The sequence below is a fragment of the Armigeres subalbatus genome, chromosome 2 (genome assembly GCF_024139115.2).
Source record: "Armigeres subalbatus isolate Guangzhou_Male chromosome 2, GZ_Asu_2, whole genome shotgun sequence".
NCBI lineage: Eukaryota > Metazoa > Arthropoda > Insecta > Diptera > Culicidae > Armigeres > Armigeres subalbatus.
The window spans coordinates 403,862,930-403,889,372 of NC_085140.1; the positions used below are offsets into that span (position 1 = coordinate 403,862,930).

Genomic DNA, 26,443 nt, shown 5'->3' on the forward strand with positions numbered 1-26,443 from the left:
CGGGTTTTGGATGGCTATCACCCTCACTTCCCTCCAATCATCCGGAACAATGTTGCACACCAGTAACTGATTGAACAAGCTCAATAAGCGCCTCTTCGCGACGTCTGGGTGGTTTTTTTAAGCAAATTGAACCTGATTCTATCCATCCCTGGAGCGGAATTGTTACATGAAAGGAGAGCAAGCGAGAATTCAATCATCGAAAAGGGGCGATCCATATCATCCCTATCAGCAAAGGCATCACGTAGCTCTTGCTTCACCGGCACCGAATCCGGACAAACTTTCCTTGCGAAGTCGAGTATCCACCGCGACGAGCTTTCACGATCTTCGTTTACGGACGACGCGTTGCGCATTCTTCTCCCGACGGTCCACAGAGTTTTCATTGAGGTCTCGCGCGATAAACCTTCAATAAAAGTGCGCCAATATCCGCGCTTCTTCACTTTGACCAGTTTCTTGGACTGGATCTCGAGCGCGATGTACCGTTTGTGAAGTACGATCGAACCGTGTTTCCGGAATTCTTTAAACGCGGCGGATTTCTTACGATAAAGTTGTGTACACTCGACATCCCACCATGGTCGGCGTTGTGCCTAAAAGCGCTGTCAAGGATCAACTGGGATAGAAACTCGTACTCTTCTCGCGGGGGAAGTGCTTCTATCGACATTACGCCATCAATGATGGCCTCCGCATATTTTCCCCAATCGATGTGCTTCGTGAGGTCATATGAGAGGTCGATAGAAACAGATTGATTACGTCCATTGGAAATCGAGACTTCGATCGGCAAATGATCACTACCATGGGGATCTAGAACCACCTTCCAAGTACAGCCCAACGATAATGAGCTCGAACAAATGGAAAGATCTAGACGGCCATCTCTTGCTGTGTAACTTCTCCTGTATTCAAAATTGACATATTAAAATCATCGCAGAGGTTGTATATCATTGTTGAACGGTAGTCGTCGTACAGTTCCCCCCAGCCTGTTCCGTGGGAGTTAAAATCTCCCAAGAACAACCGTGGCTCAGGCATAACCGAGCAGATGTGCGAGAGATCTCTACGAGATATCGCGGTGTTTGGAGGAAGATATATCGAGGAGATACTGAGGTCTTTTTCTCGAATAGTCACCTGACATGCGACAGCTTCGGTGCCTAACATCGGAGCAAAATCGACCCTATAGAATCAGGCCTGCCCAACCTTTTCAAGCCACGGGCCAATTTTTGAAATCCACAATTGCTGGCGGGTTTAGAAAATATTTTGTATTTTTTTTCTTTTTTTCAGAAAAACTAAACACGATTTATTTGCGTTCAAACAATCTTTTTTGTTTATTTTGTTTTTATCGTTGCATTAGAGATTCATTGGAAAAATTAAAAAGAATTATTTACACCGTTTACCGGATGTTAAAAAATGGAAATTTCGTTACTTTACCAGCATATTGAGCAGATTTGCATGAACTGTTTTCAACAGGATGAGATAAATGTACCAGATTTCAGCAACCCACTGTGCCAAGGTGCTTTATCTTCAAGTCATTAAGATATTAGGCGATATCTGCTAGAAAAGTCAAGTCATTCATCTATTCAGAATCATTCAGCTCGGACAGTGGTTTTCCATTGTCTTGTAGAAATAGTGCCATTTTCTTTCCGAAAAGAAAAAAAATCTCAAGAATGGTACCAAGGCTTTGTCAATGAAATTTGCAATAATACAGCAAGTCTCCGTATTAGGCTTCCATTTCCGTCAACATCATTTATAATTGGGGGTGTTGAGTTCTCTAATATTGATAACGTTAATTGTCTTAATAACGAGCGTCAATACTTGAGGAATATTGATCGTTTTCGCTTATCGATTCCTTTGGTGAATGTGCAATGGCAGGTACATATTGGCATACCTATGCCATTGCTTTTCCTTGCATAGAATTATCACAAGGCCATTGTTCTTTCCTGTCATTGCTGGTACTTACAGTAGATTACAGTAACATTCAGTCACCATTGAGTTACTGCAACCTTGATTTACTTGTGCTGCTTGGGGTCACTTAAGTTTTCGAAAGAGAAAAAAAAAGATCCTTTATACAGGTCTTAATAGCCATAAGGTTTTTCCCGTTAGTTGTTCCTTGCATTGGGAAATCATCACCAATTTCTCTGTCATTCGAAAATGACCATCTCTTTGAAAACAGTCACCTTTGTCACGTTTTTCACGTCAGTATTTTCATCGTTTGCGAGAAAATAGAATATAAAGCAGGCGGCTTTTTCACGTAACGTAGTTTTCAAATCTTCTGCAAGAACTTTTACTTCTTACCGTGTTCCGCGCAAACTAATGCTACTGAAAGAGGTTGTTTCCTTAGGACTCGATGTGAACAACAACAGAAATGGATTCCTTAAAAAGTTCTCCGTCCTGGAAAGGTTTCATCCGTTTTGCAAAATCTTACTAACAGCAAAACTGGCCCGTACTGCATTTTCTGACATCGTTTAAGCTTGAGTAAAGAGAGTTTGTTGCTTCAATAATCCATTGTACCAATAATTTGAATCAACAAATGGAAATTTAAATTGATACCTTTGATAGAACTTCAACTTTGGTTTCCTACTTGGGCACTTTTTGAAATACCATATTTCATAGAATGCTTGGATTCTGGTTTTAGAAAAACTTTCGGAACAAATTAAGTAAACCGGCCTTCCTTTTGTCAACGTGAACATAAACTACTCTGACCAATCTTTATGGAAAACTCATCAACCATGCAATAATTTCAAATTATGTCAAAAAATATTTTCATTCCAAATTCAAATTATTGATTTGCAGCGCGAAATTTGTTTTAAAAATTGCATATATAATAATGAATAATAAAAAAACTTCTCGAGCCAGATAGAAAAGCTGGCGGGCCGATTATGAGGTTATTTTTCTAACACGCCGCGGGTCACAAAAAATAGTGCAGAGGGCCGCATCCGGCCCGCGGGCCGTACGTTGGGCAGCCCTGTATTAGACTGTATTAGATTACTAATGTCGCTTCAAATCATGTGATCAACATGTTTTGTTCCAAGATGGTACGTTGTGTGTCAGATGTTCATGTTTTTCATCACAGTAAACCAATTTTCATATTTGAGAAGAAGGAAACCAAAACAATAAATTTGACATTAATGGTACCGACCGAACCCTTTATACATAATTCGGGTTACTGTGATTGAATCATGCTGATCACAATGATGGAATAACAGCGCCTCTAGCGTTCTAATACTTATGCTTCTACTGTTATAACTCTTAATCAGTTTGATTGATAACGCGCTTTGAAAAGAAAATTGTGTATATTATTTTTTACAGTTCATTCCGAAGCCAGGTTTATGGCCCCATTAATGTCAGTTTTTGAATTTGCTAAACGAATAATAAAAATATCAAAGAATTAGTAAAACCAAAACAGATCATTGTTTGTACTTTTATCATCATCAGTCTGATGGTGTTTTCACGATTTTATGCCCATCTGTTGATAGCTTGTTTGTTTCGAAGCGGCACTCGTTACTTTAAATTGCCCCAGATTTGTTGTTATCGGCTCATCCGTAATGTAGACGATTCCCTAATACAATTATCCCTTATCTTGTTTCCCACGTGTCCGGAACAAGGACATTTGTACGCCCACCAGCACACAGCAAAGTGATACCCTCATCATCAAAACAAAACAGAGAAAAAAAAACCGTGTCATCCATATTTGCGGGGGGCAAAATAAGGGTAGAAAGATGTACCCAGCAGAACCGGTTTGGTTTACATATGGGAAGGATCAAAAGATTATAAAGAGGGTGTCGGTTTCTTGTTCCCAGATCCGGAGTACCGGGATGGTAGATATAACGCACGTATTATTGTGTGATGTATTATCACGCCTGATAATAAGTGTAATATGAGTGGTTTATTATCATCATGGGTGTTGCAAATGAGATGAGTACGGTTAAGTGTACGTGACATGTTTATATTTCGGATTCCACTCTATAATGAGCGGAAATAGTTGATATTCTTTAACTTAATTAAATTCACTCTCTAATGTTCAGGATGTCCGATTCCTGTCTAATAGCTGTTATATTCATCTAATAAAAAGCAAAAAACAAAAACAAATAGATGTGAACTACTATATTTTTTAATTCTTTTTACTAGTGATGAGCACTGCTTTATTTTTTTTCTCTCGACTCGAGATGGGATAACTTAATTTCTGCGATATTGGAACAGTTACCCTATGTACATTTTGAATTAAGCTAAAATCATCAGATCTACATTATGAGTCGACTCAGTCTTTAATAATATATGCAAGGAGGATAATGTACCCATCCTCTGCCCATGAGGATTAACGCATTCATATGATGGAAACCTCAAGGTGACAGTCTCTTGTTCTTCCATCCGCGACAACATAATTCAAAATTCCAGCAAAATTGGAATTGAAATTGAGAAAAATAGATAGAAAAAAAAAGATACACACATACACTTAGGAAAATGGCACGAACGATTGTCAGAAGACCATTATTAATAGAAGATTTCATAGAAATGGAAATATGGAAATAAAAAGACCTTTTTAGACAAATTCTAAATTTATATTGGCTATTCAGCGAAATAATTTCTTGTAGCATGATTACAACACATGCCAATGGGCATTCGGAAGAATTTGCTGAGTAAATCTTGAAGAATTTCCTGAAAAAATTGGAAAAGTTTGCCGAGGAAATTCCTAAAGCATTAAGAGACATGAAAAATGTTGACGAAAAAGTTACCGAAGAACTTTTTAAGGATTTTGCCGAGAAATTTCCAAAGATTTTGCCTAATAAATCCCGAAGAATTTTCTGAGGAATTGTAAAATATTTGCCAAGAAAATTAGTTGATGGAATTAACCGAGTAAATCCCAAATAATTCTTAGAATGAAATGAAGAAGAATTTAGTGAGAAAATTTTTAAGGATATTCTGAATAATTTCAGTATTTTTAGGAGTAACTTTGACAGCGTTTCAGTCTAGGAACAGGGGAACTGACTCTGCGGTCTGTCCCAGTGTGGCATGTAATGCCAATAAGAAGAAGAAGAAGAAGACCTGATCTCCATTTCACTGAACATATATTCATCTCATCACAAAACAAAGAAATACAGCAATTTTGTTGCTTGTTTTGTAAACATGCACATGAATGAGTATTGGAGCCATGAGATGAATTCCAAGAGCAGTTCCCCTATATAAAACAAAATTGGCATTTGGACGACCGAGCATCACTCACTTAATAGAAAAAAATGTTATGATAAACGATTTGTTTTCTAAACAAATTGTGTACGCGAAAAATTGTATCATAAAATTAATTATTTTTTGGCGACACAAAATTCGCCGGGTTAGCTAGTTTTAAATAAAAACAACTGTTTGTTCGCTTACTCCAACGGGTAATACTTTTTGGAATTTTTTCGAATCCTTGCAACGTTGGAGATAAAAAAAAACTAATAGGGGAACGGTTCGCCGCTTCATCTCATAGCTCCTATTTCCATCCCATCAAAAACAAAGCAATGGAAAGCAATTTGGTTTGTTTATTATTTTGTTATTTTTTTTCAGCAGTGAGCACGCATGTTGACAAAAAAAAGCGACGAATTTGGTGCCGTATTTCTTTGTTTAGCAATGAGATGGATATATGTACAGTGAGGTGGATATCGGAACATTTCCCTAGCTGTTTTTCATTCGAAAAAGAGAGCGAAATCCCAAATAAATAACTGAAAAGTGAATTGCTAGCAGTTGGAACCAGCAAAACGATTTTTCAAGGAAATTCATTAGATTTTGTTGAAGAACTTGTGAATTATTTGCCGAGGAGATCCCGAAGAATTTTCCAAGAGGATTTCGCATGATGCGCATGATGAACAATTATTGACCGCTAGCGGTTGCTACTCCATTATTGCCGGATCAACTGTAATTACTCGGGCTCAGTAAACATCTTCAGTGTGTAAATACTGGTAATCCAATATTCTTGAAAGGCAATACTGGCGCCGGCCGCCTCCGAATGCAGGTCAAATGGGACTGGGAAGGAGTTTGATGACATGAAACTCGCTGAAATGAAAGCCGAGGAGTCCTCTGCACTTTCACGAGTATTCATTGGGAGTTTGGATTGTGTAGGGAACGCCCTGGTTAACGATTAACAAGACTACATTTATCATCGTCATTAATAGACGTATCAAACATAAATTATTTTCTTCGTTCAAAACCAAAGTTTTTGAAACCTTAGGAGTTTCTGTTGAAACAAATTTTGGTCAATTTTCCTTCATTGCAGCCTATTTGCTTTTTCAATGAAATGGGCAGCAAAAGAATTTGTTGAAAGCTGATCTTCAAATTCTGACTCGCAATAAATCAAAATTCTTCGTAATTGGTGACTTCAATGCCAAACACCGTTCATGGAATAATGCTCAAAGCAATTCCAACGGCAACATTTTATTTGAAGATTGTTCTGCGGGATATTATACTATTCAATATCCCAATGGCCCAACTTGTTTTTCATCCACTCGAAATCCTTCGACAATTGATTTGGTTTTAACGGATTCAAGTCAGCTGTGTGACCAATTGGTAACTCATGCTGACTTTGACTCTGATCACCTTCCTGTGACATTTGAAATCTCACAAGAAGCCATTTATAATCCGATCAGCTCTATTTTAATTATAATAGAGCTGATTGGGATTTATTTAAAACGTATATCGATAGGAATTTTGATGTTAATATTCCTTTGGATACCAAAAGTGATATTGATAATGCGCTCGTATCTTTGGCAAATTTAAGAGGCATTGCAATTGCTAAATGTGAAATTAAATTCAACTCCATTATTATTGACGACGATCTTCAGCTACTGATCCGTCTTAAAAATGTGAGGCGAAGGCAATACCAAAGAACTCGCGATCCCGCGTTGAAAGTTATTTGGCGAGATTTGCAAATGAAATTAAAAAACGTTTCGCTATTCTGAGGAATACCAACTTTGAGAATAATGTTTCGAAGTTGGATCCCAGTTCGAAACCCTTTTCGAAATTAACGAAAATTCTTTTTAAAAAAAACCTCAAAAGCCAATTCCAGCGCTTAAAGAGGGAAATAAATTTTATTAACAAATGGCCAAAAGGCTCAAAAACTTGCTCAGCAGTTCGAGAGTGCCCATAATTTTAATCTAAGTCTCACTAGTCTGATTCAGGATCAGGTTACACGGAACTTCGAAGACATTCCCAATCAAGAGATTGTTTTGACCTTTCGTTGGAAACTAATTTTGATGAAGTAAGATCTATTACTATAGTTATAGAAAATTTAAAAATATGAAAGCTCCGGGTGATGATGGTATTTTCTACATACTTATCAAAAAAACTTCCTGAGAGCTCTTTATCCTTTTGGTTAATTTTATTACCTGTAAGGGCTGGTGTCCCCAAGGCAGCATACTGGGGCCTATTTTGTATAACATTTTACTTCTGACTTACCTGATTTACCACCAGGGTGTCAAAATCTTTGTTTGCAGATGACACAGGTCTCTCAGCCAAAGGGCGTAGCCTTCGTGTCATTTGTAGTAGATTGCAAAAAGTTTGGATATTTTCTCCACTTACTTGCAAAAATGGAAAATTTCCCGAATGCTTCCAAAACTCAGCTTATAATTTTCCCACATAAGCCGAGAGCTTCTTATTTGAAACCTTCTAGCAGACATATTGTCACTATGAATGGGGTTCCAATTAATTGGTCTAGCGAAGCTAAATATTTAGGACTTCTGCTAGATCAAAAATTAACTTTTAAAAATCACATTGAAGGCCTTCAAGCCAAATGTAACAAATATATTAAGTGTCTATATCCACTTATAAACAGAAAATCAAAACTTTGTCTTAAGAACAAACTTTTGATTTACAAACAAATTTTTAGACCTGCCATGTTGTATGCTGTGCCAATATGGACAAGTTGCTGCAATACCAGAAAGAAGGCACTTCAGAGGATTCAAAATAAAATTCTGAAAATGATTCTGAAGTTGCCTCCGTGGTATAGTACCAATGAACTTCATAGAATTTCTAATATTGAGACATTGCAACAAATGTCCAACAAAATAATTTCCAATTTTAGACAAAAATCGTTGCAATCTTCTATTGCAACGATTAATTCCTTGTACCCTTAGTATAAAATAGGTTAAGATTAGTTTAAGTTGAAAACATTGTAATTCCTACATGGTTCAATTCAACCAGAGGAAAAATTCTAACTGCCAGAGGCAATTGAAATGTATTAATAATAACTAAAATATAACATAGCAAATAAGGATGATAGTGTTAAGAAAACACGGAACACCTAGTCTAAGAGATGAATGCATGTATTAGATAATTAGCAAATAAAATTAGTTAAAAAAAAAAAAGACTACATTTATGTTTGAATTGAACGTATTATCATTCAGAACTCCAACGTAAAGCAAAAAAAAAGACTACATGTATGATTGAATTAAACGTATTATCATTCAGAACTCCAACGTAAAGCTACGGAAAAAGGCTCTTAGAGGATAACAAAAATTAAATCCTTATGAATCTGAGTTAAAAATAGTGTCATCTACCTCCAGATCACTACTCTTCGATGTCTCTCCATACACTTTTCCATATAAACTTCCAATGAGCTTAGCACCGCCAAACGTTGACCGATTTGGTTGAAATGTTGTCCAGAACAAAATGGAATAAGCGGGCGGCTTATAAAAATCCAAAAATAGGGCTTTCCATACTAATTTGAATCACCCTACTATGCACACATGAAAACGTTAACGACACGTATAAAATACAACAATTCAACATTCGCATTTATCAGCAATGAAATCAGTTTTATTCAAAATAATCATACAACTCAATTTATTCATTTTACTTGTTTTTCTGTATTAATAAAATCATTGTTCTATTGTCGTGTTTTCCATAAAACTAAAATTGACGCAAAAAACACGCATACATGAAATGAAAATGATATTCAGTGGATTAGAACAAATTGAAACAAATCTCTCCTGACTCGTTTTAGCCTAGTTAGAATATATTGTTCAATAATAAAATGTACTTACTTTGATGTATGTCACGGAAGTAACAATATTGAACGATATCCGATTTTTTAACGATTTTATTGGAGAACAGTGTTAAAAAATTCCTAGAATGATAAATGCACATTCGATCAATTATATAATTCAGTTAGTTACATTCTTACGTACGTTTCGTGGGCTCAATTCGATTCACTTATCCTTGACCCGAATTCGTTCATAGGATTTAAGTTCAACGCTGTACCTGCATTAGTTATTAAGCATTAGGTTTATCTTAGTTTTAGTGGATCTAATTCGTTTACCTCGATAATAAGTAAATTCTATGGATGGCACAACTGCATAGGTTACGTTACGTAAATATAGGTTTGATAAGGAATCTAGATGCTAAATCAATGTTATTTAGTGCGATTTCACATTATATAGAAATGTATACCTTTTAGTTCAAAGTTTAACGTTAGCAAAATATCAAATAAATTTATAATTTCAGGAAAATTAACTCGATCAATTTTTGGATGTCACGTTTTGATTCTATCAAATACATTATTTAGTTGCAACTCATTGTTCTCTTTTTATGACAGGTATTGCTTAACAGCTAGCACTGACAGCTTGTCATCTCGGCGCAAGTTGTTTGGTGATCAGGTAGCCACTTCGTTAGTTGTAGTATGTAGGTGCTGTGGCGTAGGCTGAGCGTACGCAACATCCTCCCCCTTCGTAGTCGGATCCTGGTCCGGCTCAGTTATATTTGCACCTACATCGAGTACAGCTAGGTTTACTGCTGATCTTTGGAATATTCCCCCTGCTGTCTGTACTGTTGCTTGACGCACTTGGCCATCTTTTGCGAGTAATGTGGACAAAACTCTTCCTTTCGGCCAACAGTTCCTCGGTAGCTTGGAATCTACGATGACGACTATATCACCAACTGAGATAGGTTTCGCCGGTGCGAACCATTTAGTACGCCGAGTGATGACGGGTATGTACTCGTTAATCCAGCGTCTGCCAAAGTTAGCCAAAATCTGTGATGTCTTGAACGATTGCTTTAGAGCTGCGGCACTATCGTCGAACGGCACAAGCGGCTTAAGACCATTGGTCGATCCTACCAAAAAATGATTTGGCGTTAACGCTGGAGATGATTCTTCTTCCACTGGCACGTGCGTAAGTGGTCTGCTATTCACTATATTCTCTATTTCTATCAGACTATTTCTCAGCACTTCATCTCTTGGCAGGCGGTTTGGTTGAATCTCGTACAGAACCTTTTTAACCGTTTGTATCAACCTCTCCCAAGAGCCACCCATATGTGGTGTAGATGGAGGGTTGAACATCCACGTTGTTGACGGTGTAGTGAATTCTCTCATTATCGCCTCTTGGTTAACTGCTGCCAGGGATTTTCTTAATTCCTTTTCCGCACCGATAAAGTTGGTGCCTCTGTCACTGATAATTTGGATAGGAACACCACGACGAGCGAAGCAATTACGCAAGGCCATAATACACGAACCTGTGTCGAGGCTGTGAACCAGTTCTATGTGTATTGCACGCACTGTGAGGCATGTTACTAGAACTCCCCAACGTTTTTCTACACGACGTCCGACTGCCACTTGGATAGGTCCAAAATAATCGACGCCGACATACGAGAAGGGACGAACAAAGGCAGCTAGACGTGCTTTAGGTAGGTTGCCCATCGCCGGTGGTATTGGTAATGCACAGCGTACCTTACAGTGTTGACACTCAGAGCGGACCCTTTTGCATTCCGTTCTTGCGTGTCTCATTAACGAAGGTTTCATGACACTGGTGATGGTACGTTTCATGGACGTTTTGGAGAATCAGTTTTGTGAGCGCATGCCCTCGTGGCAGTATAATTGGGAATTTAGTGTAGTCCCCAACATAATCACATGCATCGATGCGTCCATGGATACGCAGTACTCCATCGTCGTCGATAGTAGGACTAAGTTTATAAAGGCGATTATTTTTTGCGAGAAGCTTACCTTTCTTCAGCAGGTTCAGTTCTTCAGCATAAACATCTTCTTGAGCACGTCTGTAATGGATCACTTCTGCTTTATGAAGTTCGATCCGCGTTAATGGCCCGATCAAGGGAGGCTCACTAGCAATTATACGTCTAACATTGGAAGGGAATCTAGCTACCAGAGCTGTGACTCGCCGCAAATGGTGCCAGTTTGAATACGATTCTGGTTGTAAGCAGTCGCGAACTTCGATTGGCGAATGATGTAGCATACTGTGACGCAACTCTAACGATGTCGTGTTTGGGAAAAATGGCTCCACGGGCCATGCTGATTTTGGTTTCCAAATAAAGGACGGTCCTCTCCTCCAACGGCTTTCGGCATCGAATCTAAGTTGTCGCTGACACTTGGTACCTTCGTCCGCTACGTTTTCTTTTGTAGGTACATACTTCCACTCCGTAATGTCAGTGTACTCCAAAATATCGCTCACGCGGAAAGCGACGAATGGTGAATATGCACGATGGTCGGATCGAAGCCAGCATAAGACATCTGCAGCGTCTGTCCAAAAGAATCGATGTGCAATTCTAATAGAATGGCCTTCTTGAATACTTCTAGCGAGGCGAGTGCCGACTACGGCCGCTTGTAGCTCCAATCGCGGTATTGAAACAAATTTGAGCGGCGCAACTCTTGTTTTGGCGCCTACTAATACACACTCTATGTGATCGGCTTGTTCAAACCGCAGATAGGATACAGCGCAGTAACCAAGCTCGCTTGCATCAACAAACGTATGAAGTTCGATAAGCATTTGCTCGTAGGAAGACGACGATGTATAACATCTAGGGATTCGAACATTTCCAGCTTGAGAGGCGAGCAAGAATCGGTTCATCCCAAGTCACTCCTGATCGCCAAACTTCCTGCAACAAAAGTTTCAATGGCATGAGGAAATTCGCAATCAAGCCGAGAGGGTCGTAAATAGACATGAGCATGCTGAGAATCTCTCGTTTTGTAGGGATCTTCACGCCGGATAACAGGTCTTCATGACGTCGTTTCGAAAGTTTGAACTGGAACTGATCCGACTCGATATTCCACCACATTCCCAATACTTTTTCTACAACGGCTTCCTTGTTGAGGTCCAAGTTCCTGTCAGAGGAATCACTGCCGTTCAATGCCTGCATGACTGTCGAAGAATTAGAGATCCAACTCCTCATTTTGAACCCTCCTTGTTGATGGATAAATAAGACATCTTTCGCTAGCTGTAATGCCTCCGCTTCAGAGTTGACGCTGACTAGCATATCGTCCACATAGTGATTTTTGCGAACCGCCTCGGCTGCTGCCGGAAAATCTTCCGCGAAACGATCTGCATTTTCATTGATTACGAAATGTGCACTGCACGGAGAGCAAGTGGCGCCAAATGTCATGACCGTCATAACATATTCATCTGGTTCAACCGCTTCCTTATCATCCTGGAACAGAAATCGCTGACTTTGTTGGTCTTCTTCATTCATCTTCACCTGATGGAACATTTCTTCAATGTCTCCTGATAAGGCAATCCGACGTTCGCGAAACTTGTAAAGCACGAATGGCAGCGGTTCTAGTTTATCTGGTCCTTTTAGGAGTACGGAGTTGAGTGATGTCCCAGCTATAGCGGCAGCCGCATCCCAAACAATTCGCACTTTGCCGGGTTTGTTTGCGTTGAAGACTGGGAATATCGGAAGATACCAAGTACGATTATTGCGTTGATTTATCTCCTTGGATGTGAGCTTACGGATGTATCCCTTCCGCAAATAATCGGATATTTTCCTTTTCAGTATTTCTCCTAGTTCCGGTTCTCGTTCCATTCTTTTTAAAAGGCAATGGTGACGTCTAAGTGCCATGGCTTTATTGTTCGGTAAACGTACGTCGTCATATTTCCACAAGAGACTCGTAGTGTAGCGACCATTTTCAAGGAACGTGTTCGAACGTAGGATCTTCGAAGCACGCTCATCTTCAACCGATAATAATTCCTTCCCGGGTACCGTTATTCCAAGACTATCAAGGGAGAAGTAATTTTTAACTGCAACGTGCAGCTCGTCTTCCCCATTTGTGTGTGAACAAATGTGGAAGCTGAAGGGTGTCGTTGATGCTTTGGGGTGATCGTCTAAACAGGTTCCAAAGATTGTCCATCCCAGACGGGTTTTTGTTGCAATAGGTTCGTTTTCCTTACCCTCCCTACTATCCAAGGCGTGACCAAGCCGGGCGTTGTCCATTCCAATTAGTAAGCGGGGACGAACATTGAGGTAGGTCTCGACGGGTAGGCCTCGAAGGTAACTGTATCGCTTAGAGAGTTTGTTTACGGCGAGTGACTGGGCTGGCAGTTTCAAGTCCTTTACGGTAAAAACTTCTGAGAGTGCATATTTATGGTTCTCATTTTCTGTTCCGGATACTTGGAGTGAGACACGTTCAGCGGAATTTTCAAAACGACAGTGATCGGCAGTCCAACGAAGGCACAGGGGATGTTTTTCGCCGCGAAGATTCAAGTCTGTGGCCAAATCTTCTTCAAGTAATGTTATGTGGGATCCGCCGTCGACGAACGCATAAGTATGTACTGTGTTCCCGTTGTGGTGGAGAACGACGGGAATATACTGAAACAGCACTGACTTATCATTTATTCTATGTGTGTTACAATTTTGCTGGAAAAAGTTGACGTTTGATGCGGAATTTTCGGTTTGATTCCTAGCAGAGCTGTTGAAACTATCGTTGCGTTCGTTATGCAATAGGCGATGGTGTTTAAAGGTGCATCCATTTTTGCCACAGATGTCGTTGCACCTACATGGTCCTCGATGGGTGCCAAGGCAGGTTCGGCAGAGCTTATGGTCGCGCAAAGTGTTCCAACGATCGGAGTGGTTCAAATTCAAGAAGTCCGGACAATTTTCAATAGCACTGCATGTTCTTTGACATAGGACACAGCTACCTCTTATTTGATGTGGCAGTCGGTTTTCGGAATGAACGTTCAGGAATCCGTCTTCTCTGTGACCGCCTCGACGTGGTCTCCCTTCACTAGAAACGACTGATGCAGATGATATTGTCACAGTACTCGCCGCTTCCGCTACGGTGTATAACCAATCACTAAAATCTTGCAGGGAAACTGAGGCAAGTCGTACGCGGTGTGTAGCCCAGTTCAATTTTACCATAGTTGGTAGCCGTTCTACTAGATTTTGGAGAAGGGTAACATTGTAAAGATGATCCTCTAGGTGACATGCCGTTACTGTGGCAACCATGTTTCGAACGGCGATTGCAAAGTCTATGAGAGTATTTAGTTTATCTGCTTTGGGTGCTGGGAGTTTGTTGATTTTTTCGATAAAGCTGTGCACTATAATCTCCGGGCGCCCGAAAAGCATTTTCAGTGTAGAGAGTGCATGTTCCAAATTAGCTGGATGTAACAGCTGGCACTTGACTGCTTCCAGTGCTTTGCCACGAAGACATCGTTGTAGCCGTACCATATTTTCTTCCGGCGTAAATCCACAGAGCTTGGTCGTATTTTCATACGTAGCGATAAAAAGCGGCCATTCTTCCGGTTCACCACTGTAGACGGGAAGCTCTTTCGCCACTGCATGACGAGCAGCTATTTGGCTTGAATTTAGCAGCGCTGTCTCGTTTGCTCCTCTTGTTCCTTCAAGGACGTGGAGCTCAGGCGCGGTGGGTGGAGCCGCCCGTAGCGGAGAAGAATGACAGGGTGGAACATGAAAACTGTCGTCGGAAGGTGCGTTTATGGGTTGATTTGCCGTCCTAGATGCCTCCATCATTAACTGGTACTTTCGATAGAGATAATTTCTTTCGATCGCCCGCTCTTCTTCGAGCATTTTAAGCTGCAAATCTATTGGCAACCGGAGGGGTTCTGATGTGAGAACTGGAGGGGCTGGGGTCCTTGTGGCATCCTTTTGCTCGGAACCTTGGAGATTCGACGATTTTGGCTTGGTTCCAGTCTGTGTGGGGATCTTCTTCTTCTTCTTGTTGGCATTACATCCCCACACTGGGACAGAGCCGCCTCGCAGCTTAGTGTTCATCATTAAGCACTTCTACAGTTAATCACTGCGAGGTTTCTAAGCCAGGTTACCATTTTTGCATTCGTATATCATGAGGCTAGCACGATGATACTTTTATGCCCAGGAAGTCGAGACAATTTCCAATCCGAAAATTGCCTAGACCGGCACCGAGAATCGAACCCAGCCACCCTCAGCATGGTCTTGCTTTGTAGCCGCGTCTTACCGCACGGCTAAGGAGGGCTAAGGAGGGCTAAGGAGGGCCCCTGTGTGGGGATGGGTCCACACATTTTGGACAGCTCCAAGAAGGTATTGGCGACATCCTCCGTTACCCCGACGCAATCGAAATGGTACCATTCGTTGCATTTGTCGCAGCTAACCATACGGCTATCATCTTCGGACTGGCAAAGAGAGCAGCTACGCTCGGGTGGAGCAAGCGGTGCCATACTTTAAATCTCTTCGGAATTCGGGAAACGAATTTTTTAATTTTGTCACGGAAGTAACAATATTGAACGATATCCGATTTTTTAACGATTTTATTGGAGAACAGTGTTAAAAAATTCCTAGAATGATAAATGCACATTCGATCAATTATATAATTCGGTTAGTTACATTTCTTACGTACGTTTCGTGGGCTCAATTCGATTCACTTATCCTTGACCCGAATTCGTTCATAGGATTTAAGTTCAACGCTGTACCTGCATTAGTTAAGCATTAGGTTTATCTTAGTTTTAGTGGATCTAATTCGTTTACCTCGATAATAAGTAAATTCTATGGATGGCACAACTGCATAGGTTACGTTACGTAAATATAGGTTTGATAAGGAATCTAGATGCTAAATCAATGTTATTTAGTGCGATTTCACATTATATAGAAATGTATACCTTTTAGTTCAAAGTTTAACGTTAGCAAAATATCAAATAAATTTATAATTTCAGGAAAATTAACTCGATCAATTTTTGGATGTCACGTTTTGATTCTATCAAATACATTATTTAGTTGCAACTCATTGTTCTCTTTTATGACAGGTATTGCTTAACAGCTAGCACTGACAGCTTGTCATCTCGGCACCAAGTTGTTTGGTGATCAGGTAGCCACTTCGTTAGTTGTAGTATGTAGGTGCTGTGGCGTAGGCTGAGCGTACGCAACAATGTACGTACTTTGTGCATGAATGTACTCACTCGGTACGTGCGATATTAACTATATCGACAATTTTACTAAGAACCAGGCTCTACCACCAATTCCGTCTTGGTCTCAAATATGTATATAGGAAGGAGCCGGATTTATCATGTCCAAGAGATATCCATTTGAATTCTATGACCAAGGGAGCTTGAGGTACCGTGGGGCATCGAAATTCGTACACTTAAGCACTTCAGCATATTATGGAAAAGCCTTTAGAAAATATGAATAGAATGAAAATAAAATGTTTGCCGTTTATGCAGGTGCACAAGGGTCTCTACTTTTGAAGCATTCCGCATTTACGCGCCGAAAACTACGAAAAACGCGATAAAACAATTAAATAAATCAACACCTTCTGAATCGAAATCCGTCCACCGTGGACGGATTTCAAATCATAGAATGTTTGTCTAAATATTCGAATTGAATCACATCGGAGGAAGCGTAGCAAGCTTTGACGCGGACAGTTGACTGTCAAGTTCTTTATCACGCTTTTTTCTCTGTTCAATGTTCTCGTATTTTTAATTTTTTAAGTCAATGCTTCTTAATTTAAATTAGAAACGTGTGGTGTTGAGTGCTAAAGGGAGTGATAAGCTTATTCAAGAACAGAAGAGGATCATCGGAGTTTTCATCACGCAAGGGAGTATTTTTCTTTCATATGGCTGGTATTTATGTTGGTGTGAAAGCAAGCTGGCTTTGTATGGTTCAGAAAAGTATTTAAAAAACACACATTATATTTTCATTAGTCAATGTGAATGATTGCACGAGAAGGACAAACATTTTAATCGCAAAAATTTATTGGACAAAATTCTATTTTAACACGTTTTATTGGGCAACTTGATTTTATTTAAATTGTTGAGGTTTGTTGATCACACAATAAAAAATACGATCGAAAAAGACAGAAAATAAAACACAATTCTGTTCTATCTGCAAAACACTGAACATCTAGAACCAGGCTAAAACCTACAAACTGAATCTCTGAATTGACAACTTAACGTTGATGGCATAGCTATTTTGATATTATATTCATTACATTTATTACAAATTTACACTTATCGATTACGGTATACACGATTTATCAGGATCTCATTTTCGAGAACTGGCATAACTGGGTGTTCCCATAAAGGTAACAAATTCAACATTTTATTTATAGTGATGGCACCAGCTTGAGTTTCATTAATCAAATGGAAATAAGCAACGCACTCTCAAATTATTCATCATCGTATATATAATAGCCCTGTTCGTCTGTCCGGTAACTAGCCAACCAGACGCAACACGCGGGGAAATTTTCACAAAAAATAAAATATTTGACACTTCAATTCTTTTTTACTATCAAATGCAGAAAACAAAACAAACAACCTTAGACAACCAGACACAGCATTTGATAAAAAAAAATCACAGAGACAGTTGATAAATTTGATTTTTTGAAAAAAAAAATCGCTTGACACGGGCGCTACTGCGTCCACAAATAAACTAGTTAGTTAATAATCCTCCATGGTAGTCAGCATGATATATAGAAGTATTTTGATAACATTATTGGTGACTTGATTTGTTGAAACACGGAGTTCGACAAAAAAAAAAAAAACAAAATGCGAGATAGTTTAGTCTTATGGTGTGAAGAAATGCATAGAAACAATAATTAGGCTATAGTTTCAAGGCTCGTCTACGTAATGGATATTCTATTTGCTGCTGTTTCGCATGTTGCTTTCATTGAAGATTAGTTTAATGAAAAATGTTTGATCTTTCTCGTAAATTGATGTATTCTGAATAATTTATAACAAATCAAGAAAGTGGTTGATTTGCTCAAAACTTCACGTGTCGCCGCTAAACTATGAATAAATAACATTGTGATGTTTTCTCATGAGCGATATGCCATTTCCTGAGTGGGATTACGTAATACAGTAATATCCCGATTTTATCACCCCCCTGGTGAATTTTGGGGTGATAAAACAGGGTATGTGACAAAATTGGAAAAAAATATTTTAATTTTTTAAATTCATTCCACAAATATGAATCATTCTATGCCTTGGAAATGCCAAATGCGTAAACGGTACCTGTTATTTCTTGTCGAAATTGCTTACAGAATATTTCCCAGGTACTCAGAAGTCGTTTGTAATAAACTACCGGCCGTGAAAGTTATTTCATGAAAATTAATGTTGGTTTTTTATTTACGAAAATAAAAAGAATGACATTTTTTTTTGAGGTGACAAAATCGGGTCGAAAACGTGACAAAATCTGAACGTGATAAAATCGGGTCGAAAACGTGATAAAATCGGGGGTGGACAAAATCGGGGAGTAACAAAATCGGGTCAACATGTATTACAATTACAGAAACACCCAGCATACATTTTTCAGGGGCAGATTATGTTAGAATTATCACAAACGAATTTTGCATTCCAATACAGTAGTTACATAGTACTTAGCTACCAACGTACAAAGAGATATAACTATATGTATTTGCTATTTTTTCATGTACGTGAAAAATCTATGTTTTATATTGATTATTTTCCCTCCCGTTAGATAAATACGAAACAATCACGCTTACTGATTATCGCGGACAGTTAAAAGATAAATTAGCAATAGCTCTACCGGAGCGATTGATTGTCTGCCCTTACGCTGGGTGAACAATGACAACAAAATAGGTCGTAACTGATCTTTACTTTGTTCTCGCGTCAACATTAACATGGATTACATCACTTACCAAGGTGAATCCTGATCTAAGTAATGAAATTTCCTCTCCCTACTTACAATACTCCTTAGTAATGAAATTTCCTCTCCCTACTTAATACTCCTTCTCGTAACAACCGTAGAGATGCAGACGATTCGTCGGTCTCTAAAGCAACGGTTGTTTCAATAAAATTCCTTCCTTTTCCTCGATGATCGTAAGGACGTGGCCAGCGTCGTTATTGACCCGATTAAAGTTGAGCTTTCGGAACGTGCACATTGAGGATGGAGAGCTGTCCCAAGTCCCATCCGTTGGTTCCCTGTGCAATTCCGCTAGTTCTGGTCCAATTACGGAGTAGCAACTACGAATTGAACGATCATCTCATGCTCATGCTCATATTCGAATTGAATCACATCAAAAACTGAACTACTACCGCAAATACACCCAGGTTTTTTTTACACGATTTAGTTTTGGTCGTTTAAGACCTTAAGGGTCAATGAAGCAATGAGCTAACCCCACCAAAAAATTCACAAAAATCAAAGAAAATTCGGGGGTATTTGAAAAGCTGTAAAGTTCAGGTTAACCGAGAAATTAATGAACTCAATAACTCAACTCAATATGCACCTTTAAGAACGTTTTCTTTGATTTTCATTCCCTGATCTTACTTTATTCAATGCGATTTGAAATTTGAACACAGATTTATTTGGATTTTGGTACAATTAAAGGTCAATATGCTAGAAAATGACACCTGAAACTTCGTGTTTAATGGTCAGCGATTTGTTTTAATTTTTGTTACATATTTAAATTTCCAAGCCTACTTTTCATTTCTTTGACCAAAAAGCTTGCTGTCAAGCATATGATCAAGATAAGATAAATTAATTTTACCTCAAACCCTTTAAAAATTGATATTTCATAAGGTGAACGGGTTTCGGAGGTTTCGATCCCCACGGTATATTCGAGTTCGAAACTTTTGTTCAGACCGTTGAGAGAGACATTTGCTGGGTAATCTCACCAAGCTCCAGTAACTCCTTGTCAACTTACATCGTCCATTGGTTAAAATGATTATCGGTGTGACGCCGAAAACGCCATCGCCGCTGAACAAAATCACTACAAACTTCGTCGCCGAAGACACACCTTTAATCCTTGAGTGCTTGCAAAACTCAGCTTATCACTTTCACATAAGCTTGAGAGTTTCTTTTTTGAAACTGTGTCACTATCGTCACTTTGAATGGGGTTCTAATTATGGAAGGCTATGGAAGGTCCTATGCTTTTTTATTTAGCTCCATTTTAACTTTCAAAGAGAACTGCTGCCGAGAAGATGGTTCTAGAATAAACACATCTCAGCGCCGTTACCAGCACATGTCATTCACATGCTTCTCTCCGCACGATGCACAGCGATGTTTCTTTGCAGTCGAGATGCTTACAATAGCTACAATTATCAAAGTTCATCATCTTTAAATGTGTAGATGAATTTGGCGAATCACTAATTAAGGGCCCACACGCTCCTACATGTTGTACCAACTTTAACTCCGCCTCCAGGAAATTTGGTTCGGTCGGAGTAAAGTCGGACCGTCTGTAGGCAAGTTGTACTATTCGACAGTCGTACAACTTGCCCACAGACGGTCCGACCTTATTCCAACCGAACCAAATTTCCTAGGGTGGAGTCAAAGTTGTACAACATGTCGGAGCGTATGTGGAGCCCCTTTGGCAGGAACCGATTACACAGAAATAGTATTAAAGCTAGTGGTGCGAAACTCAGTCTCAGGGAGACCCCATACACACGTTTCGAGCATGTTGTACAACTTTTGACTCCGCCCCCAGGTAATTTGGTTCAGTCCGACTTAACCAAGTTTTCTGGAGGCAGAGTCAAAGTTGTACAACATGTTGGAGCGTGTATCGGGGCCCTCAGTGACAGATTTGTAGGTATTGATACCATTGCTCGTTCATACTCACTTCCTAGCAACAGTGAAAAATGAACATGGTTAGCAGAAACAATCAAAGGTAAAGTAAACAAAAGACCTCTTTTCTCATCACACACGCAGCCCGCAGTGACCGTCCATTCAGTTCACTCGCTGGTGCGTGACATTGACTGCCCTATATGAATGCATGAGTAAGGCCGAATTTAGTCGGAAGGGGGCCCCGGGGCCGACAACTAATGGGACCCCAAAAATGTACAAAAAAGGTTGGCTTTGGTGCACAAGATTTGTGTGGGGCCGAGGCCACCATGGCCCTTGAACCCCACCTAAATCCGGCCCTGTGCATGGGTGAATATCACTTGAAAGAAAAAGGCAGGACATTTGTGCCGAATAGGGTGGTCGGTTTTGACCACTTTTGGTGAAAACCGGTATTTCGGTATTGACGATGTTGATACCGGTAATACCGGTATAATACCGGTATTGAAGTTTTTTCTGAGGATTTCATTTTAAGTTATGAAAAAGCATATAATTTCAAAATCCAATCGAGAAATCATTATGTACTGTTGTGTAAAATTAAGATTTAATAACAGTTTTCATATGTTGCGTCCAAAATATGATGAAAAATTGAATAAATTGGGTATAGTTTATTTTGTTGTTTAATTGAAGTTTTCCTGGATTTTTTTTATTAAATCATGACTATCGTAGCCATTCAGTGTTGTGTCGTTTGAATTCAATTGTTCAATTTTCCCAGAACTTACCGAATACCGAAAATACCGGTTTCTAGACCTTCATAAACCGGTATTTCGGTATCCAAAATGGGCCAGTAATACCGGTTTTACTGGTAAACCACCCTAGTGCCGAATGATCATCAGCATCTGCCCGCTGTTGGCACACCGAGTTGGCTAAGCTATTTCTGCTTTGTCTTTCTGACTGAACGACATTTTAATTGGCAAAAAGGAGTAGAGAAAAACACAAAACAAAATAATTGCATTCAGCGGGTATTGTTGATAAATTACACCACTGACTTAAAGGAAATAAATTCGCTTTTCCCCTCCAGCCACTGCATACATTTGTTTGCAATCCTGTATCTCAACAGGAAGCAGTGAGGCACGGTTGAAGCGGTTCAATATAGTAATTTTTAATACATCACGCGAATTCACTGCCGAGTTCTCAATATGATAAATACTTATATTTATTCGTCCTATCGAATCCTCCATACCAAAGGAAAAGCATTATCGGAATCGCAGCTAAATCGTTTTGATCTCCAATCTAAGTCCCAAACACCAACAATACCATGGGAAAACGGCAGTAGCGTATGGACTCCAGAAGATAAACCTAAACCCGATTAATAATTCAAGTACATCTCGCATCACATGTCACACATCGTCCGTAACGGCACCGGCGACGTTCAATCTGACGACGACAGCAAGCAAAACATCCGGAAGGCTCAGCTGTGGATAGAACGATAACGGCCAGCTTTTCCGGCGACGACATCAAAACGCTTTAGCCTTTCAACCTTCCGGCACATAGGTGCTGCTGATTTTTGGGGGGCAAGCAAACTTGTTTGATTTAATTTTGATTTCCTTCAATCACAGATGCATGTAGCTACAACCAGTATGCAGCTTCAGGATATTTCCGGCTCATGTCGTGTGCATCAATGGGGCCCTCGTCAGACACCGACATTGTGTGGACGTGAACGATTGCTATCCGGATTCTTTATTCGGAAGCCATTTCGGGTGGGATGCTGGTATTCTGGGATTGCTTCAGACAGTGCTAGAATTCGGTATGTTTTAAATATGGCATTCAAGCGTTTTGGAATATTGACTAGAAAATGAGAAGACAAGTTTATTCAAAGTGCATTTTTCTTTCATAAAGTCGAGATTAAGCTGCTTCTGTTTTATGTTGGTGAATTAATTGCGGAAGACAATATAAGATCTTTTTGGCCGCTACGACCGATGAAAATTGTATCAAATATCTTTCATATTTTAAGGAGTAAGAGGAACTGAAATAAAGACAGAGATATTTAATAACCGCACTGCACTATTTTATTTGCCTTTATTGACTTGGACTGTCGTTACTATCAGATATCCATAACGTCGTTTATGCATTTTATGTCTACTATTCGTATGCCAATATCCTTGTGAACCAAAATCCAAATATCCAAATAACGTCATCTATTGCCTGTGGTTCTAAAAAGTCAACCGGAACAGAAAGCAGGATCCTTGTTTGGGAAGGCATAAATGTCAACAATAATTTATCTTTCATCGCCGACCGTTTCCATCCAATCTGAAGTGAAAAGTAAATTGCAGGAACATATACGAATCGAGGGTGTTGTCTTTTGTGAAACCAACAGTTCAGTTTAGCATGTCTTATTTCTAGATTGTGATTTTATATGGTTTGAAATGCATTACCAAGGTTGGATTTCCACCAGAGGAGGGAAGGCATCGAATATGTTGAGGTCATTTGTTAAATGCTTGAAGAAAAAGAGAGACGCCTGAAAGGATTTCGATGTTTGGAATCTCGGCTCTGTAACTTTATACAGAATATGTGTAAGATTTAATTGGACAATTCATTGAAGGCAACCAAACAACTAATCGTCGGTTGGTTAGTTGTGCGCTTCTTTTGGGCCCTCCAATCTCAACATCCCAGTATTTGATTTATCCGACGAGGTGATGTGCTAGCAATACGAAGTAGAGCATTACTGCTCCTGGACTTCATCTCCATAGCCCCTGATATTGGTCTCACGAAAAATCAACAAAAGCAATGAAAAGGTATTTGATTTATTTCTTATTTTTTGTGATTTTTTTTCAGAAGTGAGCACGCATGTTAGCAAAAAGAAGCGACGAAATTGGAGCCGTATTTCTTTGTATCGCGATGAGATGAATAGGTATACATTCAGTGAGATGGAAAACAGAATAGTTCCCCTATTTGTAATCAGTAGCCGTCAGAACTTTTTTCCCCCTCGACTCTGCATTATTGCAGCGTTTCGTCGACGATTTCTTGAGTTGCTCTGATTCCTGATGCTTATCGATATGTGGATTTTCAACCAAACTGTCCTTGACGATTAGCTTCCATGAATACAGCGGTAACACCTATAAATCTTGCACGTTTCCTATTTTAAGATCAGAATAATAATTTACTTTGCTTCTTTTCAAACAACTAAAATATTTAAAAACTCCATTTATCAAAATTGTAAAAATAGCCAAGAGTAAAAATATCAACAACAAAAACAGAAGATACATAAAAAGTTTTCAAGAATAGCAATTGTCAATGTCAAATTAGGAATCAAATCAAATGTTCTATTAACCAATTATATTAAAGTAAAGCTAATGAAAAATAAATGAAAAATGCTAAAAGTGATAGTTGAAGAAGCAAATTTTTAAAACAAAACATGAAAAAACACTTTCTAGTTTATTACAAACATGTACGGTTAATGGCTTTCGACCTTAAATTCACAAATATCCTAAAAGAACTACCTGGTCATGACATGAAGCATTTGACCTCATATATGTTACTATCAGACTATCATATGTCACTATCAGATAGTCATCGATGATTCGTTTGGTAAGTTACATTTGGTCGATTGACCCGTCAGCGATATATTATTTGCTAGGTTCTTGGATTTTATCTTCGATACCATCCGGAAAGCAAATGGACATACGTCCAAACTCAAACAACTCCCACAGTATACATAAATTTGAACGACAGAGCACTGGGATTTAGTTTCCATGAACTGGGTGCTCCATGATCGGAACCAGTCCGGACACTTGAGGTTCCAGACGAAAAATAAAAAATCAGTGCTGAATATCAACGTATAAATAAATAATGATGCGCATCACGTAGTGAGCTATAAAGAAGTTTGGAACTTGTGACCATTTATAAGCTTCCGCAGCCGGACAAACCCAAGAAACAGAGCTGCCTCTGCTATAACTGGTGCCAAGAGCTGACAAGTGTCAAGTGGAAGCTAATTTGTTTTTACGATGTCAACAACAGCAGATACGAGCTTCGTGAACTGGATTATGTTTATAACAGAAACTAATATATCTTCTGAGAAAGTGTTATTGTGCCTCGATAAAAAAACGCTGCTTCCTTAGGGAAAATACTACTGTTTCTTGACTTCACAGTTCTTAGGCCATGCGTTGATTTATAGCTGAGATTGGACGATGGACCAAACACATTGCAACGGGTTTCTTCTTTTTATAGAGCAAAGCATAAAAACAACATGATTCGAGAGAAACGTGGCAGGCTGTTATCTAAGAGGATGGAGGAATGTGTTAACCGGTCAAGAGTTAACTTTCAGAAAATTTAGAATTTAAGATTTTTTGATATTGATCTTCTATATAATACAAAACTAAAATAGTCTGTAAGTTCGTATCCGCATAACTCGAGAACGCTGAATGGATTTCCTTCATTCCATCAACAAAAATGTTCATTTTACGTTTCCTAGTAGTTTATGTCAAAAGTTTCTGATTGCATAAAAGTGCGCATAGAGGATCTTCTTACACTTATTCTGAATGATGCTCTTCTTATTATGTTGATCGACTTTTCAATTTGTAGAAGCATAGAATAATAAGTAGAAATCGAATAGCGACTGCTGATTGAATGGTTCGAAATTTTTTCATGATAACTTTTGAGTAAATGAAGCACCAAAAGTGCTGGGGCCGTCCAGAAACCACGTGGGTCATATATGGGGGAGGGGGGGTTTGGGAAAATACCCACGATAAGCCGCAGGGGGGGAGGGGGGTGTTGCTCTCGAACCACGTGGCTTTTTTACACAAAAAAACTTTTGGTGAATAACAATATGGTGTAAAAAATACAAATCATTAAAATTTGATGATTAAATATTAAACGCCAAAGCGCATCTATAAGGGCTGATGTTTCACGTAGCGCGTCTTTTTCAACTCAGCGTTAAAAAGCCGTAGGTGCAAGCATGAAAAATCGATAACGCAGCGTCGGTCGTAACGCGATGCATATCTGCATTATTTGATCATCATTAGCCTAATGATCCTATATCCATACATAAATAAACGAAAAAACAGGCTGGTGCATTCTAGTCTCAATTTCCACAAAAAAAATTTGGACAGGAAAAATGGGAAAATATTATTAAAAAAAATTCGCCGCCAGATGGCTTTGGCATCACGCCGTCCGACACTTTTCTTTTCATCAGCCGGACTACAGCTACAATTTTGAAAAATGTTATAGTTTTACAATAATCCAAGAAAATCTTAAGAAGAAAAATTCAAAAAGAATTTTTTGCGGATATTCAGGAAAAATCAAGTAAAGAAATTTCCTGTAAAAACTTTTGACATTACTTCATACAATCCTGATACAAGTGCTGTTGGGCATTCAGAACTTTTTTGAACAAATATCTCTGAAAAATTTTGCTTGGAAATTTTTAAGGCTACAAATTAGTAATGAAACAAAACAACAAAACATATGATACTTTTATGCCCAGGGAAGTAGAGACAATTTCCAATCCGAAAATTGCTTCTAGGACTGGCACCGGGAATCAAAGCTTCCAGCCACCCTCAGTGCATGAGATCTTGCTTTTGTAGCCGCGCATCTTACTGCACTTTTAGCTAAGGAGGGCTCAAACAAAACATCTCCAGTGTTAATTCCGAAAATTTTCCTTGAAACTCCGAAAAAATTCCATGTGAATTCTGTCTGAAAATTAAAAAACAGTCCTGTGGGAAAGTTACATATACTCTTCTCTTTGTGGAAAAACATTCTAATGAATTTCTTC

At 39.1% G+C, this 26,443-nt stretch overlaps 2 protein-coding genes and 2 long non-coding RNA genes across 5 annotated transcripts; all 4 read right to left on the minus strand.

The window, feature by feature from the left end:
• Positions 1–9,142: 9,142 nt before the first annotated feature.
• Positions 9,143–9,903, minus strand: LOC134217575 (uncharacterized). Its single transcript, XR_009981097.1, has 3 exons — positions 9,406–9,903; positions 9,275–9,349; positions 9,143–9,216 (listed from the first exon to the last, which is right to left on the minus strand). It is a non-coding gene; the product is annotated as an uncharacterized LOC134217575 (long non-coding RNA).
• A 36-nt stretch (positions 9,904–9,939) lies between these two features.
• Positions 9,940–14,887, minus strand: LOC134217576 (uncharacterized). Its single transcript, XM_062696357.1, has 2 exons — positions 14,065–14,887; positions 9,940–10,065 (listed from the first exon to the last, which is right to left on the minus strand). The coding sequence occupies exons 1-2, from the start codon at positions 14,761–14,763 to the stop codon at positions 10,009–10,011; spliced, it is 756 nt and encodes a 251-aa protein (XP_062552341.1). The 5' UTR covers positions 14,764–14,887; the 3' UTR covers positions 9,940–10,008.
• LOC134216626 (uncharacterized) lies at positions 11,761–13,170 on the minus strand. The gene is made up of 2 exons (XM_062695485.1): positions 12,690–13,170; positions 11,761–12,623 (listed from the first exon to the last, which is right to left on the minus strand). Exons 1-2 carry the CDS (start codon positions 13,168–13,170, stop codon positions 11,761–11,763), a joined length of 1,344 nt encoding a protein of 447 aa, XP_062551469.1.
• A 349-nt stretch (positions 14,888–15,236) lies between the features above and the next one.
• LOC134217577 (uncharacterized) lies at positions 15,237–15,958 on the minus strand. 2 transcript variants are annotated; one of them, XR_009981099.1, is made up of 4 exons: positions 15,828–15,958; positions 15,697–15,771; positions 15,569–15,641; positions 15,237–15,506 (listed from the first exon to the last, which is right to left on the minus strand). It is a non-coding gene; the product is annotated as an uncharacterized LOC134217577 (long non-coding RNA). The 2 variants fall into 2 exon arrangements; XR_009981098.1 differs by having other exon boundaries at positions 15,697–15,778.
• Between the last annotated feature and the right edge of the window lie 10,485 nt (positions 15,959–26,443).

Coding starts and splice junctions, on each gene's coding strand:
- LOC134216626 (XM_062695485.1), bottom strand. CDS start 13,170: ATGGACAACGCCCGGCTTGGTCACGCCTTGGATAGTAGGGAGGGTAAG. Junction 12,624..12,689: donor TTTGCGGAAGGGATACATCC/GTAAGCTCACAT, acceptor CGATATTCCCAG/TCTTCAACGCAAACAAACCC.
- LOC134217576 (XM_062696357.1), bottom strand. CDS start 14,763: ATGCTCGAAGAAGAGCGGGCGATCGAAAGAAATTATCTCTATCGAAAG. Junction 10,066..14,064: donor TGAACTGGGCTACACACCGC/GTACGACTTGCC, acceptor ATTTTTTGGTAG/GATCGACCAATGGTCTTAAG.